This window comes from Priceomyces carsonii (assembly GCF_900007245.1).
Source record: "Priceomyces carsonii strain CBS4050 genome assembly, scaffold: Debaryomyces_carsonii_scaffold_3, whole genome shotgun sequence".
NCBI classification, from domain to species: domain Eukaryota; kingdom Fungi; phylum Ascomycota; class Pichiomycetes; order Serinales; family Debaryomycetaceae; genus Priceomyces; species Priceomyces carsonii.
This window is the reverse complement of record NW_026946676.1, coordinates 1705210-1722542: the sequence shown is the minus strand read 5'-3', so window position 1 is coordinate 1722542 and position 17333 is coordinate 1705210. Positions and strand designations below refer to the sequence as shown.

Here is a 17333-nt window from a genome sequence, read left to right as displayed (position 1 = left end):
TGGTTATTGTTACTCAAGTACTAATTCAAAACATTACATGAAGCACTAAAGAGAATGATCTATATTGTTCTAAATACGAATTAATATTTGAAGGAAAGACTCTTTGTTTCGTCTTCGCTTTCTATCTAAGCTAAAGTGATCTTAAAGCCGTTGCAATATCCTCAATTAAGTCTTCAACGTTTTCAACGCCCACACTAAATCTCAAAAGCTTTGGATCAGCATGGGTATCAGATAGAGCCCTCCATTCAACTAAGCTCTCAACGCCTCCCAAAGATGTCGCATGATGAAAGTACTTCAATTTAGATGGTAAGAAGCGAGCATCTCTTTCCGTAGAAACTTTAACTGAAAACACTGGAGACTGACCGCCCGGAACTTGCGCCTTAATATATCCATCTGTCTGTAAGGTACCATGAAAAACAGCATCAAGTTTGGAAAAATCTGATATGTTGTCTACCAAGTATTTTACTATCTTAGTTGCATTGTTCGATTGAGTTAAAATCCTTAATTCGTAGGTTTTCAAACTTCTGATTAATAAAGAGCTTTCAAGATTAGCAATGTTTGTGCCAAGTAATAACCTATCAAGTAAGAGAGATTCTCTAACCGATGCATCTTTGGTAATTAATAGACCAGCTAGTAAATCGCTATGACCCCCAAAGTACTTCGTGGCAGAGTGCATGATCATATCCGCACCAAAATCGAAGGGGTTTTGAAGTGGAGGTGGAGCAAGAGTTGAGTCAACAAGTAAATATGCACCTTTCTCGTGCGCCCTATCAGCATAGTACTTGATGTCAAAGTTTGTGCCTTCTGGGTTTACAGGTGTCTCCAAGTGAATCAAATCTCCTTTACCTAGCTTCAGAAGATCATCTTCCAAAGAGATTTGCTTTAACCCATAATTGCGAGTGTGTAAATCAGCAATTCCATGACAACCGTGATAACCCTTACCAATGCTGAGCACCTTAGGATTGAAATATGTTATGGCTGCATAAAATGCACTTAGCCCAGATGAGTACGCTACAACATAACCCCCTGCAATTTTACCAATTGCCTTTTCGACCTGCTCTGAATTAGGGTGTCCCAACCTAGAATACCAAAAATCACCATCAAAGTAGCTCGTTAGGTCTGCAGCCTTCACCAATTTGTTAGGATCATCATTATATTTAAAAGTCGTGGTAATGTTGATTGGGGGTATCACATCAGGAACACGAGAAACTTCGTCTGCTCCATGAATTAATTTGGTTGAAATTCCAACCATCTTGAAATGTCGGGAGAATGATGTAATTCAGAAGTAACTTCCTAAGATCTTTTGAAAGGCGAGTCTATCGACGAGAACTATCAGCGATGATTACCTGATCGCGCACAATCTCCCTTATATAGCGTACCATCAATAAGAGCCACAGTACCATAGAATTCGGTAGGTATCAGAGCAAATTGGTTACTGGTGCCTGTTCCTTTCGAGCTGATAACCGTAACTGGACAAGAATTAAATGTCCTTTAAACCTTCTTCGTTTGTAAGAATTTGAAGACACACCAACTTAATACTTTCATGTAAAAAAAGTTAACCGATAGGTTCACATTTATACTAAAGGACAAAAGAGGTAAGCAGCAATTAATATCACTTAATTATTAGTTATCAGCTCTCCAGGAAGTTTATAAATGTTTCCATTTGGAATTATGTCATTATTATATGGTGCGTGCAAATTGAAGTTTACAAAGTTGCGAAATACACAAACCATTCTTATGCAAAGAAAGTAACAATTCATTCATGTAGCCACATACAAAATTCCATTTACTATAAGCTAGGCATAGCCGGTACTATTTGCTTAAAATGTATTCTAAAGTTTCTATAGAATCTTTCAATATACCTGAAGTTGAATCAGTTGCAAGTTGCAAAGTTCCTGTCTCAAGTCAATTTTCGAGCCAAAAAAGCAAAAAAATTGATAAAACTATAAGGAAAAGAGATCGAATAAAATCACTCATCAGCTACTATTTTTCTTCCAATTCAAAAAATGAAGAACTTAGGTCCGAGACTACAACGCTACTAGCTTCTAGCTCACCGAATGATAAGTCAAATGCATTCGAAGAAGTAACATCTACTGCTACTGTAATTGAGAGTGAAGTTGCAGCCGAAAAACCTGAGGAAAAATATGAGAAGACGATTCAGAACTCAAAGAGATATACCCTTTTGAGAAAGTTAGGATTAGTCAAACAGCACGATACGAATAATGCTACTGAAAGTTCTATGAGATCTGGTGCCACCGAAAGTAATAGTCTTAATATCACCAAAGGATGCTACAAGCTCCCTAAGAATGAGTTTGTTTACGACCCTAGGCTTTCTTTGAGGCTGAAAATAAGATCACGACTCGCATTGAAACCAAAACCAAGCGATAACGATTTGGAAAACCCATTGTTTGTAATCCCAGCCGATGTCGCTACTACAATTACGGAGTGCTTGTTGGACGAGCGATCTGTTATATCCAGTGAAAAGCGCTCCACATTTGACTTGAACCTAGACATTGAAGACCACAATCAAGATAGTTCCTTAATCAGAAATGACGGAAAGTGCGACCAATACTCTCCAGTGTACCTGCATTCGTTCAAGATTTATCCTCCGCCTCAAAAACTTCCCAAGGACCAACATGCCAAATGGGAGAGAAGACAAATCTTCAAACATGCTGCAACAAATTTTGATCAGGAAAAATGGCGAGAGAGACAGCTTCTACTAGCAAATCAGGAAAACTTTCACGCTTCGTCTAATTTTTTACCATTGAACAAAACTGAAAATGAATCCAAAATAAAAGCTCCCAAAATAATTAAGGACTTGAACAATATTAGCCGAAGCAATCATAAAAATACAGAAGCAATTGAGTCTGCATTCTCACCAGCTTTGAAGCTTGGTTCCGTTTCAAGCTTCTTCTTTCCTCTTAAGAGCACAGCCCTGAATAAAAACTCTGCCAATGAGTCTTCAAAGTCCCATAATTGCAGTTCGTTTTCCACATCATCTCTAACGAAAGATGTATATTCTCTCAATAGAACTACTTCTGCTTCACAAAGATTATCTTTCGCTGGCAGTGCAATTTCGACGTCCACTAACATCGGGGGAGAAAATAATTATCGGAGGAGTCCAAGGGTAGACTTGCAATACAAACATAACAGGCTAGCTAAGACAAACTTTGCTGATATATCAGACTTTAACTTTTAATATGGGTCGCAAATGCTCGCGCATAGGAATGGTCGTTTAATGGATCAATTTTTTTTTATACTACAAATAATTATCTCTTAATATTAAACGGAACACAGTGAATGATATGGACACATCAAAGGAAGGAAGGGGATTTATATCACAGATCAGTGATAATCTGATTTTCAAGTTTTTTCCTCTGGCTCAATCTACTGAAGATGGCGTTAACCGTGGGTCTAAATTGGTTTGTAGGAACAATGCCGATTTGTTCTATGCAAATGGAAACAGTATCAGAATGACCACAGTAGGTCCTTCTATGAACAAATACAGATTGCTAGAAAGCAGTCATGGAAATTATGAAATCAAAAGTTTAGTCATGAATACTCTGGGTACATTGATGGCTGTGATCGGCGATGAACAGGTAACTGTGGTATCGTTACCAGCGTCAATCAATAGTTCTGACGATTCTTCAATTCCATCCAAGGATTATCAAATCAAAGGAATCAGGGGGAAACCAAAAGTAGTTTTGTGGCATACAGCTATGGCCAACGACTGCGGCCTAGTAATACTCAATGATAAATCTGAAATTCAGTTGTACGACTTGTCCATCTCGAGTGACGTGCCCCAGGTGAGCATCAATGACAGTAAGTTAATGGGACAAGAAGTTGTTTCAATGTCCTTTGGATCGCGAAATACTTTAGCTGGAGCATTGACATTGTTTGTAGTGATAAAGAATACTGGTGTATGTCCAATTTACCCCTTCACGTTCAATCTGGCAAAGATATCAACGAAGAAAGAACAAATAGAGAACCAGATTGAAGAAATAACTGAAATAATTAGCGAGATTGATGAAGAATTCTTACTGAAAGAACGAGAAGGAGATAAAAACAGTCTTTTAAGAGCCTCATGTGTTCAACAATATGAATACTATAATCATTTGCTCAGACAAAGTATGTCCAACGTTCCACCGATAAAAGAGTTTAGAGGAATATTTTTCGAAAAGCCTGAGGAATATCTAATTTTGGAGCAAGCCTTGCCCCCAGACTATAAGCCTGTGATCCAGGCACCATTATCTCAATCCTCAAAGAATACGAGAGACTTTATTCCATTATACTCAAACAAAGTAGGCAACATATTTGCAGCAGCATCAAATAATGAATCAGATAATATAACTATAAGCTACTATGCACAATTGAGACCTTTGATAATGAAGTTTTGGAGTGAAGAGGAAAAAGATCAGGAAAGAGTCGTAGAATCGAAGGCATCGGAAGAGAAGGGAAAGAGATTGAAGCATACTGGATACATAAAGCCTAAGAAAGGTTTTGGATTTGTCGACTTATCTGATACATCCGATGAGGAACAATTTGAAGAAGAAGATAATAGCCCCAAGGCAAAAACTGATCCTAAATTTTCGATGGAGCAATCCAAGTTATGGATCGACAAGTACACATCTTTATCATCTTTAGCGGTAGATGTATTGCCAATTAAGGTGAAAGAAATTGCTTTGCAGCTCTTTCCATTAGGTGATAAGGGCTATAACTTTGCAATTAAAATAGGAACAACTCTTATATCTTCAGATATATCTTCTTGGATAGAGAATTTCTTCAAAAGTATCCTCACATTGGGGAGGTTGCCTGAATTTTTGAGTGAATATAACGTAATCACGAATGGTCGACAGACAATCAACAGCTTGGCAGTCATCAAGGATAGGATGACATATACCGGGGAATACATAATATTGCTAAAAAATGGAAGTATTGATAATTTGGAAGTCAAGCGTATCTCAGTGATAAGTCACTCTGACGATCTTGTTAAAATAAAGCGCATCTCTGCTTATGATATACCTGAACAACCAGTCTTGCAGTGCGAACCGTTTGATGAAATTTATTTAGAATTAAATGGCTTGAAGCAGTTCTCGCCCGCTACCTTACAATCAAAATTGGATAAATCCTCTTTGAGTTTCAAAGTTAAAACTGATGACGTGAAAGTTTTAAAGGAAGTGCATTTGTTATCCAATGAAACGATCAAACAAGTTGCAGGTTATACTAAATTCATGTTACATTTTAACTTCAGAATTGAGGAACAATTGGGAGTATTAAAGTCACAAGTTGAGACCTTAAAGGGAATAGAAAAGGATTCTAAAATAAACAAGAGAGAGCAAAAACTAACTCAGTTGATTGAAAAGCAGGGAAACCTTGACAAAAGAGTGTCGTCCTTACAGGACAAGCTATTAAATAAGATCCAGATTCTCAGGCACGAAAGCTCGCTTCCATTATCAAACGCAGAAAATAAGTGGTTTAAGGAAATTAACTCAATCGCCAAAATGGTGCAGCTGGATTCAGATGATAAGGAGAGTATAAATTATACAATAAAAAATTTAGAATCTCAAGTCAAGTACTTGAAAGAGCTTGAAAGGGATTCCAATAACATTGCAGATCTGAGAGGAGGTTATTCCAGTTATTTAAATTATTGCAGAGAAATGACCAAATTGAAGTATTGGCTAGATGAGGAGGCTAAATTGATTGAAATTTCTAAAATCAAACTTGAAGACCAATTTAAAAAATTGAGTCTTCAAAGCTAATGGTACTCTAAATGCATTATTTTTAATAATATAGTTGTCTCCTTGCTTATATTTTCTAATTGCTACTAACTACATAATTCAATTGACATTAAAAGATATTATTCTCTTTCCGGCTCATGACCCGTGTTTGATTTCGACATTTCAAATTTTTCACCGTTGTAGAGGCTCACCTCTAACTTTAATCCATCAAAGAAACGTCCATTGAATGCTTCCACGCATTTGAGACTCAGTTCGCGTGTTTTAAACTTAACAGTAACCACACCGCTTATATCATAGAGCACCACCTTTGTAATATCATTACCTATTCCCTGTCTATCGCAATCTTCTTGAATATCCTCTTTGAGGTCTATTTCTAGTAAAGGATCTTCTTTAAGTTCATCAATCCTAAACATGTTCCTTATAACTACAATTTTGTCATATATTTTTCTTTTGATCAGATCAAGACTATGATCCACAGTGCTGATTTCGTCTTCATCCCAAGTCGATAACTTTTTTAACATGGCATCTTTTTTCCTCAGAAGGAGTTGCTTCTCTTCTGCTGTTAACACTTTCTTCTCGGAATTCTTATCGTTATCCTTTTTTGAATTATTGAATTGTGCGGGCTGGACATGTATATTCTCTTTTGAAGTAGCTTGAAATAGGGTATTATCTAGCATTTCAACCGCTAAAGGCACACTTTCTTTGCTGTGATATATGATTAATGCCTCCTTTTTGAAAACACCATTTTCGTAATACAACTTGATTCTCGGCTCTCCAGTTTTATAGTCCTCTGAGATCATTCCAAATCTATTAAAAGCTTGATATAACTCATCTTTTGTGACATCAGATGGTAAATTAGATACAAAAACCCCAGAAGTGGTCAACGTATCATCACCATTATTTCGTAATGAGTTGATTTCTTTCTTCTGACTCTTGAGTCTATAAATTTCTTCCCTCATCTTCTGCAATTTCTCCTTTCTCAATCTTTTAAGCGATGTTTTATTCTCCTCTTCTTGTCTTTCAATATCAGCATCCTCAAGCGTCCTTTTTTGAGGCTGAGAGCCATCTTTGCTATGAGTTTTGTTTTCTAGCCATCTGTTTTCCTCGAAACTAAAATAGTATTCATGAGGATTTCCATCTTTCATAAGTTCAAATGTCCATCGTTTGGATAAATTGTCAAATGACACTCGATCATCTACATCCTTAAGCTTTTCTGGATTTTCTGTTACCTCCGATGGTTGAGGAGGCGCCTTCGGAAAATCCTCTGTCATCTTAATCCAGTTGTCAATTAGGTTGCGATACCGGTAATGATATGAAAACTATTAATATGTAGTCTGCTGCTTAATATTTGAATCCGATATCTCGCAAAAATACTTAGAGGTTTGATCAAAGAGTTGAAAAATCGTCTATAGTTCAGGCAGTTTAAGAGATGATCATGAAGAGACTTACAAATACTCAAGTGTTAGGAAGAGCACATTTACGGCTCATAGGTCGTTTCTATTCATCTAAATTTTCAAATGAATTTAAACCGTCTCCTCCTAAACTTCCCAAAGAAGAACAAGAAGAGTTCGAAGCGTTACAGAAGGTGGCCAGCTCTCAGATAGCTATAGAAGATTATAATGATAGGATTAGGAAAGCAGGTTCAACAGAAGGGGGGGCATCTCTGAGTCAGGAACAACCCCAAATGAATTCCGATATCGGCGGATTCCAGGTTCTCAAGACCATTCCAGAATTTGAAGGTGACGTGAACCCGAAGACTGGTGAAAGAGGTGGCCCAAAGCAGGATCCCTTAAAGCATAGCTCAGACTGGTCGTTTAACGGCAGAGTAACTGATTTTTAAGGCGCATTCCCCAGATCTTGCGGCTTCTTTTGAATTATTTTTATATAGTATGTGTAGGGCCCTTATCGAATCGTCATGATGCCTCGATACTAATCATAATTAACTAATAAATACTTTTTAAGTTGATGTTTCAACATCAGATAAATCTAATTTGGCTGTTAATTTTTTCTCGAGCTCTTAATTCTCTTTAAAAGATATAAAGTATCACCAACAATGGACTTCGATCCTCTAAGCTTCTTTTCAGCAGAAAGCAAAAGTATACTGAACGAACGTCTACTTGTTGATCATGCCAAGGTATTTTTTGGGGATAATATAGAGAGTTATAAAAGTACAGCTTATGATGAGTTCAATGATGATCATCTACAGCCGATTCATATTTTTGATTTACCAATGCTACAATTAAAACCCCCAGCAGAGGTAATGATGGTTATACTAAGGCTATTATCTCCTAACAAAGTTTACAATTTTCAAAAGATAGATAGTGGATGTGATTCAGACGACAAGACGGAGATTTTTGAAGAAAAAAACGTAGATGAAAAACTACTTCAAACTTCGCTTGAATGGCTTAGTCATTACTGTCCTAGATTTGACACTAAGTTGAAGCTCAGATACATTCCAAAGCTTAGTAGCTCCCTAAAAAAGAACTTTGAGTTGGAATACAATGCATATTTCACAAACATCATATCATCAGAGCTAGCGTGGATCGATGAGCCCTATAGATCAGCTATATCAAAAGAAGCTACGCTACGTTTAAGCGAAAATTGTGGAAGGACAGCCCAACCAGAAATAATTCGAAATATATCTTTGCATAATCTTTCCAAATACTTAAGATTTGGGCTGTATATCAGGTTGAAAGAACCTTCTTTGACAGGAGATAACCTCGGGTTGAAAACTTGGGGATCTTCGTTGATTCTTGCTGATCGGTTGATAAATAGAAAAAGAGACTATCTTGTAGAACCGATATTGGAATTAGGATCAGGAACAGGATTAGTGGGGATCGTGAGTTGCTTACTTGGACATCAGACAACTTTAACAGACTTACCTGAAATTTTACCCAATTTAAAAGAGAATGTACTTCTAAACAACGTAGACGCAGAGGTATTCGAATTAGACTGGGCTCAACCACAGCAATTTACGGGAAGGTACGGTGAAGCAAAATTTAAGACAATTCTCATTAGCGATCCGATCTACTCTTCAGAGCATCCAGACTTGGTGTTTAATATGATTCAAAAATTCTTGCAAGGAAGTGAAGATTCTAGAGTATTGATTCAAATACCATTGAGGCCAACCTTTGAAGCAGAGAGAGAAAAGCTTTGGAAGCTTTTAGATGAGAGTTTAAAAGAAATAGAAAGCGAAGTGGAAGACGGCCGCGATGATTTTGGAGAAACAAAATATCTATTCAAGAGATATGCTCAAAAACTAGCTAAATAAATAACGATTATTTCTATAAATGGCTCATTTAAAGATAGTTCTTTAAGAGCTTCAACCTATTTACTGCATCCTCCAAGACAGAATCATCCTTGCAAACAGCGAACCTCAAGCAACGCTCGATACCATTTCCTTTCCTTTTCTCCAAAGGAAGGAATTCAGTTGGTGGAATACCTACAACTCCAATTTCCTTTATCAAAAAGTAAGCTAATTTAAAGTCAAGGGTTTGCCTTTCTTCTATTTCCGGTGGAAATTTGTAGTCTTCAGGAATCTTTACTTTCAGAAGATTTACTAATAAAAAGTAACTTCCGTCAGAAACCGAGTAAGGTAAACCCAACTCATCAAATACACTTGTAAAAATTTCATATTTTTTAATATATTGATTCCTTGTATCTTCGAAATAATTGTTCAGCGAAGCCTGCTTAAGGGCATCGGCAACTGCTTGTTGCAATGGAGCTGGAGTGGAAAAACATATTCTAGTATGTGCTGCCGTGACGTACTTGATTAAATTCGAAGGTCCGTGAATCCAACCTACTCTCCAACCAGTAGCAGCAAAAGTCTTACCTGCTGACCCAACTGTGAAAGTTCTTGCAGCCAACTCAGGCAACTTCGGCAAATAAGCAGGACGTGGAAACGTTTTGGTGTAATATAGATGTTCATACACTTCATCACTTACGATAAGGAAGTTATGTTTAATTGCAAGTTTTCCAATTCGAACCAATTCGTCTTCAGTAAATACCTTTCCTATAGGATTGTGGGGTGTGTTCAAGACAATGAGTTTAGTCTTTTCGGTAATGGCATTTTCTAAACCTGCCCAATCTACCTCCCAATCATCACCATGTACCGTTTCAGTGTTGAACTTTTCCGGGTATTTTATTTCAACATACTTAACTTTGGCTCCCGTCATCTCAATGTTAGGAATATATTGATCAAAGTAAGGATCAAAGACGATAGCTTCGTCACCTTTAGTTAAAAATCCAAAGAAAACGGAAAATAAACCCTCATTAGCTCCAGTAGATATCTGGAGCTCCGATACATCGACCTCCCTATGGAAGGCTTTTGTATAGTAATTGCTTAATTCTTGCAATAAATTTGGGTTCCCTCTTGCCGGTGCATATTGATTGAACTGAGGCTTTGTAAGGGCCTCTGACACCGAATTCAAAGCGAATTGAGGAGGATTATAGGAGAAGAAACCTTGCCCTAAGTTAACAATAGGTTTTCCTAATTCCTTTTGAGCAGTAGCAGCTGTCTCGTTGATCAAAGACCAAATATCTTTCTGACCCAGCTTCTGGGAAAAATAAGGATTATAGAGCGATTCAGGATCTGATGTGTGTAATGTCATTTTACTAAGTCCTTCTCTTTTTCGAAATTGATTTCTCCAAATACTAGCACCTTTAAAGCTTTTAATAAATAGCATACATTTATGGAATAAGAAAAAATGATTCTCCAATGAGTCAATTAGTTTACATTGTGGCTCTTATCATGATGGACATTTGATGAATTACTCGCACGTGATCATAATGCTTTATGGCGTATAAGTAGATATTTCAATACTTTAATAATACATATAGAGATGAGGGAAAGATTAGCTATGTCAAACCGCCACCATTTCGACACCAATCACGCCCTCTCCGAACTTGAAGTTGACAGAGACGAATCTCTAGCCAAAAGTTAAAGCAGCCTGCCAAAACAACCCCCAAACTGTCGCTAATACTAACGCAGCCCATACTAAATTCACGCTTTGATATGGGTACATCTTCACTAACCGAGATAAACGTGTTGATATACAGAAACCCGCCCAATAGGCCCTCATAGAAAATTAAGATCATTAATAACCAAATATTTGGAAAAGGCAAATCGTAGATAGACTGACACAACGTTAAGACTAAATTAATGAATTGTAAGATCGAGAGCCAATACAAATTTCTTAATCTGATACCAAAATTGATCGAAGATCGGGAAATGAAGACTCCAAGCTGATACAAGAAACCGTACACCACATATATGTCTCTATAGGAAGAAAATAACCAGCGAGGAAGGCCCTTGAGGTCAAATAATAGCGTTGGAGAAACCCCTTGATTAATGACATACTCACATATGTAGACAGAGCATAATGGAAGCATGTATGGTTTAATAAGTGGTCGAATATTTGTTACAGTATTGCGAATGTGCTGTTTTATAAATGCCATACTAAGCTTTGGATTGTCCAGTACTATTGAACTTTGCTGTATTTCTTCACTCTGCAAGCTTTCATATTCGATTACTTCTTCTGTAATACCTGGCAGGGGTAAAAGTATGTAGAAAGTTGCCAAAAAACCTAATGGCAAGACAGAAGACATCAAAAGAACACCTCGAACGTTAAGTCCAAACACATTAGTGAATAGCATGAACAAGAAGCTTCCAAATAAACCCGCACCACCTGTTCCACTTGAAAATCCACCCACTGAGTATTCCCTCTTGTAGAAATGAGTTAACTGTAAGAATGTTAACTCACCGAGCCCTGAAGATAGTGATGCTAATGCTATGCCAAATACTTTCAAGCCAATGCTCGTTTGAGAGCTCAAACTGATTACCAACATCCCAAGACCAGACATAACCACTAAGAGCCATAGACGCACGTAATATGGAATGAAGTGCACAAAGAACGGAGCCGTCAATTTCACAGCAAGGGAAGGAGTAACATCTGCGAGTAATACGATCGCCTTTGGCATAGAGGAACCAACCAAATCAATTGCTGCAGATAGGATGATCACATACAAAATGTTATTAAGTAATCCAAACAAGAAGAACGATCCAAACGTCAAGCGTAGCTCATTTACAATTAGCATTATTTACAGCAGGACTGTTTAATTGTTATGAAAATGCTAGTTCTAGAAGTACTGACCATCCAGGAATTAATGAATCAATCTGTTTAAGATAACCTACAACTTGCACGTACTGATTATCTGTTAGTCCATCCTTCTTCCCTAGCACTTCGCATCAGTACTGTACACACCCGAAATCAACAAGACTGCATACATTAAAAAGAACACGGAACCTTCAATTTATCCATCGCACGATAATACACTGAATGCAGGATCAAATTTCGTGGTATTGAAACATATTATGCCGGCAGTAAGCGCACGTTGCGCAAGATGAGCTGCTTATAAAACCAGAGACGGGCGAGAGCATCCAGGATTGTCTACTAGCACGCAAGTACAACGCTGGGTGCTATTACAGTAGTCGGCGCTGATGGTTATAGATGATTGAGTAGTAAGTAATCGTCGTACGTTTGTAGTGATATCTTGTAGATGACTCATAGAAATTGACTACTGGGCACGATACCAAAAATTTTTCAGTGCGTCAGCAGCGTAGCAGTAATCATGACTTTTATTATAGGCCGAAAGATTCATAAAGATATCGGAGTAAGTAAAATAGAGCAAAAGAAGAAAGAACATTTTAGTGGAACTAATTATAATAGTAAACAGATAAGTGCAATAAGATGAGTTCAACGCCGATACCAGCTGAGTATGATGACACCAGAATCTTGGGTTACGACCCATTGATTTCTCCCGCGGTGTTGCAACATGAAATTAGAGCCAGTGCTAAGTCATTAGAAACCGTAATCAAAGGTAGAATCGAAGCTTCACAGATAATTAAGGGCAAGGATGACAGATGTTTGGTCATAGTGGGACCATGTTCTATCCATGACCCAGAAGCTGCGATGGAATACGCAGCCAGATTAAAAAAATTATCAGTTAAGTTAGAAAAGGACTTGGTCATTATAATGAGAGCATATTTAGAAAAGCCAAGAACTACTGTTGGCTGGAAGGGGTTGATCAATGATCCTAATGTTGATAACACATTTGATATCAATAAGGGTTTAAGGATCTCCAGAAAATTGTATGCTGACTTGACTGGTGTTGCTGAGTTACCAATAGGTTCTGAAATGTTGGATACTATCTCGCCACAGTACTTCTCTGACTTTTTAAGTTTCGGAGCTATTGGTGCAAGAACAACAGAGTCCCAGTTACACAGAGAGTTAGCATCAGGTTTGTCTTTTCCCATTGGATTCAAGAACGGTACAGATGGAGGTTTAAGAGTCGCCTTAGATGCGGCTCAAGCTTCTTCGAAGGGTCACCACTTTATGGGAGTTACCAAGAATGGAACGGCTGCTATCACGACCACGAAGGGTAACGACCACTGCTTCATTATTTTAAGAGGTGGTAGAAATATCACTAATTATGATGAAGAATCTGTCAAACAAGCGAAAGAAGCTATTAGTAAATCCACCGAACCAGGACTTACTTTAATGGTTGATTGTTCCCATGACAATTCTCAGAAAGATTATAGAAACCAACCAAAAGTTTTGGATTCCGTTGCTTCTCAAATAGAAAAAGGCGAAAACAAGATAATCGGTGTTATGATTGAATCACATATCAATGAAGGTAAACAAAATATGCCTGCTTCAAATGAAGGAAAATCTGCTTTAAAGTATGGTGTATCAATCACTGATGGGTGCGTCTCTTGGGACTCTACTGTTGATATGTTGAAAAAATTAAGTAAGGCCGTTCAAGCTAGAAGAGCACTTAATCATTCTTAAAATCTATGTGTACTATGTAAATAAACTTAGCTCCATGGGGCGTTCAATGAGTTTTTTATATCTTGACTTTTTGAAAATGTATGACCATTTAGAGCCTTTATAAAATCCGAAATTTGTGGATTACTGTAAGCATAACCATGATATCTTTTGAAGGGATTTCTGTCAAACTTCTTTTTTAATAATTTACCTTGTACTCCATACCAATCGCTATCGAAATATTTAACGGCAAAGTTATATTCACTGTTATCTAGGTCTTGGAAATATTTGGCTCTATCTATTTCATTCAAGTCTTTAGGATCTGGTTCATTTCCAATATAAGAAAGTTTCTCCTTCGGAAAATCCAACGCTTGAACCAAATGGTTGTTTATAAATCTGTTTCTTTTGAATTCAAAGCCAACAATAGTAACAGAATCTGGATACTTTTGAAATAATTCGAAATACCTGCAAATCAGGAAGATGACATTTTCAAATGAATCTCTGGCGAATTCCTCCGTTGTAACCCTATTAAGCAATTCCGTAGATTGTAAAAGACTCGATGCTAAATTATAGTATGATTGGGACTCAGAAATCGGTCCTGCCTCTTGCTTTGTCTGTCCTCCTGATATTATTAAAAATGAATCACTATTATTTTTTAAATAATCTAAGCTCTTCTTAATATGATCTTTGAATGACAAATGATCATATCCTTCTACTTGAAACGGGGCCAAGTACCATTCCTCTCTCTCATCTCCATTGGCATTACCGCCTTTCCAGATACTATGGCAAGGCAATATAAGCAATTCAGACATTAACTTGTTTAGTATATTCCTATATATTTTATTGCTTTATGCGCTATATAAATTCTCAGCTTGGTAAGATTTTTTGGTGCAAGTAATCATAACAGTTTATTAATGCAACCCAATGGCAGTAAGCGGCCAAGACAACCATGACATGAAATATTTGATGGGAGTGACCAAAAATATCAAATTTGGCAGAGCGAGAGTTATTCAACAAACTTGTCTCATCAGTCTCTAAATGAGTGAATCTCTCTGGAACTCTCATAGCATACAATACAGCTCCCAATATATATAAGAAGCCCTCGAGAGCCAAAAATCCTGCACTAGACCTTTCAACTGCATTTTCATATCCTAATAGATCCACTGCTACGATTATGGGGAAGATTCCCGATAAGCCAAAGATAATGAACATCGCAGACCTCAATGGCCTATATACATTCGATGAAAACTTTGGATGTAGGGTAAGCACTGTAACAATACTGCCTAAGCCTAAAAATAGAAGAACAAATGTGTCTTTCCAGTAAGGCATATCGTAGAACGCAAACGAGATAATGGAGATTAATGAACAAGTTATCAAAATAACGATCCCAAAATAGTCCAATTGATTTCCCCATTTACAAACCATTGGAGAATGAGACTTGATGCAATGAAACGTCGACGACATGAACATACAAAATGTAGCTGCTGCACCAAATTGAATAAAATTGAGCTTCTCCCATATACCTAAATAATTATCGTATATGGTTAATTTGAAATTCACGTAGTACAATACGTAAACCAATATCAAGCTGGAAGGAAGCAAGTGAGTGTAAATATTAACTGACTCATTGTGTAAATAGAAAAGTGACTTGAAGCATTCCTTAAAAGAGCCGGTTTCTTTAACATACCCCGATCTGATAAAGTGATTGTCTTGCTGCCATGGATCAATTTCATGGTAAAAATACAACTTTTTTGTACCATTCGCATCATTAGACACTGTTGTATTAATCTGAGAGCCTGTATTCCTTTGCCTCATAGTTGAAGTCATATTTTCAAAGAGAGGAAGTTATAATATAATTAGCATCCAACGTGAATCGCAATGTAACTTAATCTCTTTTTGAGAGAGAAAAACCAAAATCATATGCCAGATAAGCCTGTCAAAAAATTTATTTGTGAAGTATAAGTTATTATATATTTTTATAAGCTAAATGACGGAGGAATACCTTCGCCTATATCGCTATATTGAGATAGCTTCTCATGGATATCAATCTTACTTGAAACGGTTTTAAATTGAGTCTTATTGATCTTTTTGTTGAAAATATCCCCAGTGTAAAATATTTTCCATTGAGAGCCAGGAGAACTTATTGAGCCATAACATCTTTCGAAATACCACTTGTTTACTGGATTATTTTTTCTTGATCTCCAAATTAGCTCATCTGGATGTGACTGCAATATAATTTTGAAGATGACATCTGCTAATCCTGGCAATCCCTGATTCTTTTTTGCAATTGCAAATTTATCTAAATAAGCAACGGGTTCCTTTGAACGTCCTACCGTTTCCCAAGTTATTATAGCCGCTCCGTCATAGTCTCCGACAATAACTACTGTTGCAATAGATTTATCTATCCTCTCGAAATATCTCTTCACATCGAGAACCTTTCCAAATGAGTCGTTCATTAAATGAACAAGCCTTTCCTTATTTACAAGATTCCTTTTAATTAAGTTAGTCATAGTGAACTCACCATCAAAGTTCTCAGCATCATAGCATGAGACATCGACACCCTTTTTAATTATGGAAGTCGATAGTTGGGGTGTTGATTTATTTGAACTTGGCAAGGACGACGAGATCACTGCTCTATCAGTTAGAACATTATATATGATGGGATTGAGCTGATCTTCATTAATAGACATGATATAAGGAGTAGTAATAATCCCCGTTGCATCATCGTTACCATATTTGGAATTAATCATGGTCAATATTTTATTCATAGTAGTCAAGTTACTTAAATGCATTTCCCTAGTCTTAGGTCTAATAAATCCAATATATAGCTCCGATATTATATCTGAATATTCCTGTGATAAGTTAATGAAAACGTGACTCGATTGCTGCCGTTCGACAGAAGGAATACCACCAATTGGATCAATCATGACAATCTTTTCAAGTGTAAGAACACCTTTCGCATCAACCAATGAAGAGCTCAATCCAAGAAGAAGTTCATGAGAACCGACAAATTCTTGACATGTCGCTTCAGTGTTAAATGCAATTGGTTGAATGATAGGTATTATTCCTTGATATAAGGGTATCACTACTTGCTCCAAACTAGTCAAATTTATTTTCCCATTTTCTTTATAAAAAACGGATCTTACAATTGTGGATTTTAAGCTGTCATCGTCAATTCTCCCAAGGTAATTTGAAATTTTATTGGCCAAATTTGTCACATACAATTCGTTATATTTGAACGAATTTGTTGGTAAATGATCGTAATCAAGTAAAACGACGGGAGAGATTCCTAATTGAATCAATCTTGAAAAAGTCTCGGATATTCCCTTCCATGTTTCATGCTCAATAGTCGTATAGTTGATTTTAAATAATGCAATTCTAAGGGGAATTTTTGGTATCTTATGGTCGTCCGTGTCGTATATGTTGACGAATGGGTTTTGCTGATTCAAAAATCTATTTATGAATAATTCTCTTTGCCCCGTTCTTGTTCTGAGATTTGATTCACGGTTATTTCTTGTCCATTCCAAGTCGTCCGAATCAAACTGATTCTGATACTTATTTAAATAGTTCCGAGCCTCTCGCTTCGTTGTAGTTGATTTAAGAATTGATAGAATCAAGTTCCTTTTAGCGTCGGTATTTTTTTCATGGGTCTTTAGATTAGATACAAACTGATGGGTTAATGGTTTAACTTTAAGCATAATATCGGCACATCAGCCTCTAAGAGTCATTCTTGATGGAGTCGATCTGAATCTCCCTCAGGTCGAAATCT

At 36.9% G+C, this 17333-nt stretch overlaps 12 protein-coding genes across 12 annotated transcripts; 5 read left to right on the top strand and 7 right to left on the bottom strand.

The window, feature by feature from the left end:
- Positions 1 to 130: 130 nt before the first annotated feature.
- On the bottom strand, positions 131 to 1252 carry PRCAT00003454001 (putative cystathionine beta-lyase; the record flags this gene model as incomplete). The annotated part of the gene is made up of 1 exon (XM_062953385.1): positions 131 to 1252. The coding sequence occupies one exon, from the start codon at positions 1250 to 1252 to the stop codon at positions 131 to 133; it is 1122 nt and encodes a 373-aa protein (XP_062810193.1).
- Positions 1253 to 1825: 573 nt separating this feature from the next.
- On the top strand, positions 1826 to 3199 carry PRCAT00003453001 (uncharacterized protein; the record flags this gene model as incomplete). Its single annotated transcript, XM_062953384.1, has 1 exon — positions 1826 to 3199. One exon carries the CDS (start codon positions 1826 to 1828, stop codon positions 3197 to 3199), a length of 1374 nt encoding a protein of 457 aa, XP_062810192.1.
- Positions 3200 to 3305: 106 nt separating this feature from the next.
- On the top strand, positions 3306 to 5759 carry NUP82 (linker nucleoporin; the record flags this gene model as incomplete). The annotated part of the gene is made up of 1 exon (XM_062953383.1): positions 3306 to 5759. The coding sequence occupies one exon, from the start codon at positions 3306 to 3308 to the stop codon at positions 5757 to 5759; it is 2454 nt and encodes an 817-aa protein (XP_062810191.1).
- Positions 5760 to 5857: 98 nt separating this feature from the next.
- Positions 5858 to 7009, bottom strand: PRCAT00003451001 (U2 snRNP complex subunit; the record flags this gene model as incomplete). Its single annotated transcript, XM_062953382.1, has 1 exon — positions 5858 to 7009. One exon carries the CDS (start codon positions 7007 to 7009, stop codon positions 5858 to 5860), a length of 1152 nt encoding a protein of 383 aa, XP_062810190.1.
- Positions 7010 to 7167: 158 nt separating this feature from the next.
- PRCAT00003450001 (uncharacterized protein) lies at positions 7168 to 7578 on the top strand (the record flags this gene model as incomplete). The annotated part of the gene is made up of 1 exon (XM_062953381.1): positions 7168 to 7578. The coding sequence occupies one exon, from the start codon at positions 7168 to 7170 to the stop codon at positions 7576 to 7578; it is 411 nt and encodes a 136-aa protein (XP_062810189.1).
- A 213-nt stretch (positions 7579 to 7791) lies between these two features.
- On the top strand, positions 7792 to 9009 carry PRCAT00003449001 (S-adenosylmethionine-dependent methyltransferase; the record flags this gene model as incomplete). Its single annotated transcript, XM_062953380.1, has 1 exon — positions 7792 to 9009. One exon carries the CDS (start codon positions 7792 to 7794, stop codon positions 9007 to 9009), a length of 1218 nt encoding a protein of 405 aa, XP_062810188.1.
- A 28-nt stretch (positions 9010 to 9037) lies between these two features.
- PRCAT00003448001 (pyridoxal phosphate-dependent aminotransferase) lies at positions 9038 to 10423 on the bottom strand (the record flags this gene model as incomplete). Its single annotated transcript, XM_062953379.1, has 1 exon — positions 9038 to 10423. The coding sequence occupies one exon, from the start codon at positions 10421 to 10423 to the stop codon at positions 9038 to 9040; it is 1386 nt and encodes a 461-aa protein (XP_062810187.1).
- A 172-nt stretch (positions 10424 to 10595) lies between these two features.
- Positions 10596 to 11834, bottom strand: PRCAT00003447001 (amino acid transporter; the record flags this gene model as incomplete). Its single annotated transcript, XM_062953378.1, has 1 exon — positions 10596 to 11834. One exon carries the CDS (start codon positions 11832 to 11834, stop codon positions 10596 to 10598), a length of 1239 nt encoding a protein of 412 aa, XP_062810186.1.
- A 653-nt stretch (positions 11835 to 12487) lies between these two features.
- Positions 12488 to 13588, top strand: ARO4 (3-deoxy-7-phosphoheptulonate synthase; the record flags this gene model as incomplete). Its single annotated transcript, XM_062953376.1, has 1 exon — positions 12488 to 13588. One exon carries the CDS (start codon positions 12488 to 12490, stop codon positions 13586 to 13588), a length of 1101 nt encoding a protein of 366 aa, XP_062810185.1.
- A 26-nt stretch (positions 13589 to 13614) lies between these two features.
- Positions 13615 to 14376, bottom strand: PRCAT00003445001 (uncharacterized protein; the record flags this gene model as incomplete). Its single annotated transcript, XM_062953375.1, has 1 exon — positions 13615 to 14376. One exon carries the CDS (start codon positions 14374 to 14376, stop codon positions 13615 to 13617), a length of 762 nt encoding a protein of 253 aa, XP_062810184.1.
- Positions 14377 to 14431: 55 nt separating this feature from the next.
- Positions 14432 to 15391, bottom strand: PRCAT00003444001 (PAQR-type receptor; the record flags this gene model as incomplete). The annotated part of the gene is made up of 1 exon (XM_062953374.1): positions 14432 to 15391. The coding sequence occupies one exon, from the start codon at positions 15389 to 15391 to the stop codon at positions 14432 to 14434; it is 960 nt and encodes a 319-aa protein (XP_062810183.1).
- A 149-nt stretch (positions 15392 to 15540) lies between these two features.
- ARG2 (acetyl-CoA:L-glutamate N-acetyltransferase) lies at positions 15541 to 17262 on the bottom strand (the record flags this gene model as incomplete). Its single annotated transcript, XM_062953373.1, has 1 exon — positions 15541 to 17262. One exon carries the CDS (start codon positions 17260 to 17262, stop codon positions 15541 to 15543), a length of 1722 nt encoding a protein of 573 aa, XP_062810182.1.
- Between the last annotated feature and the right edge of the window lie 71 nt (positions 17263 to 17333).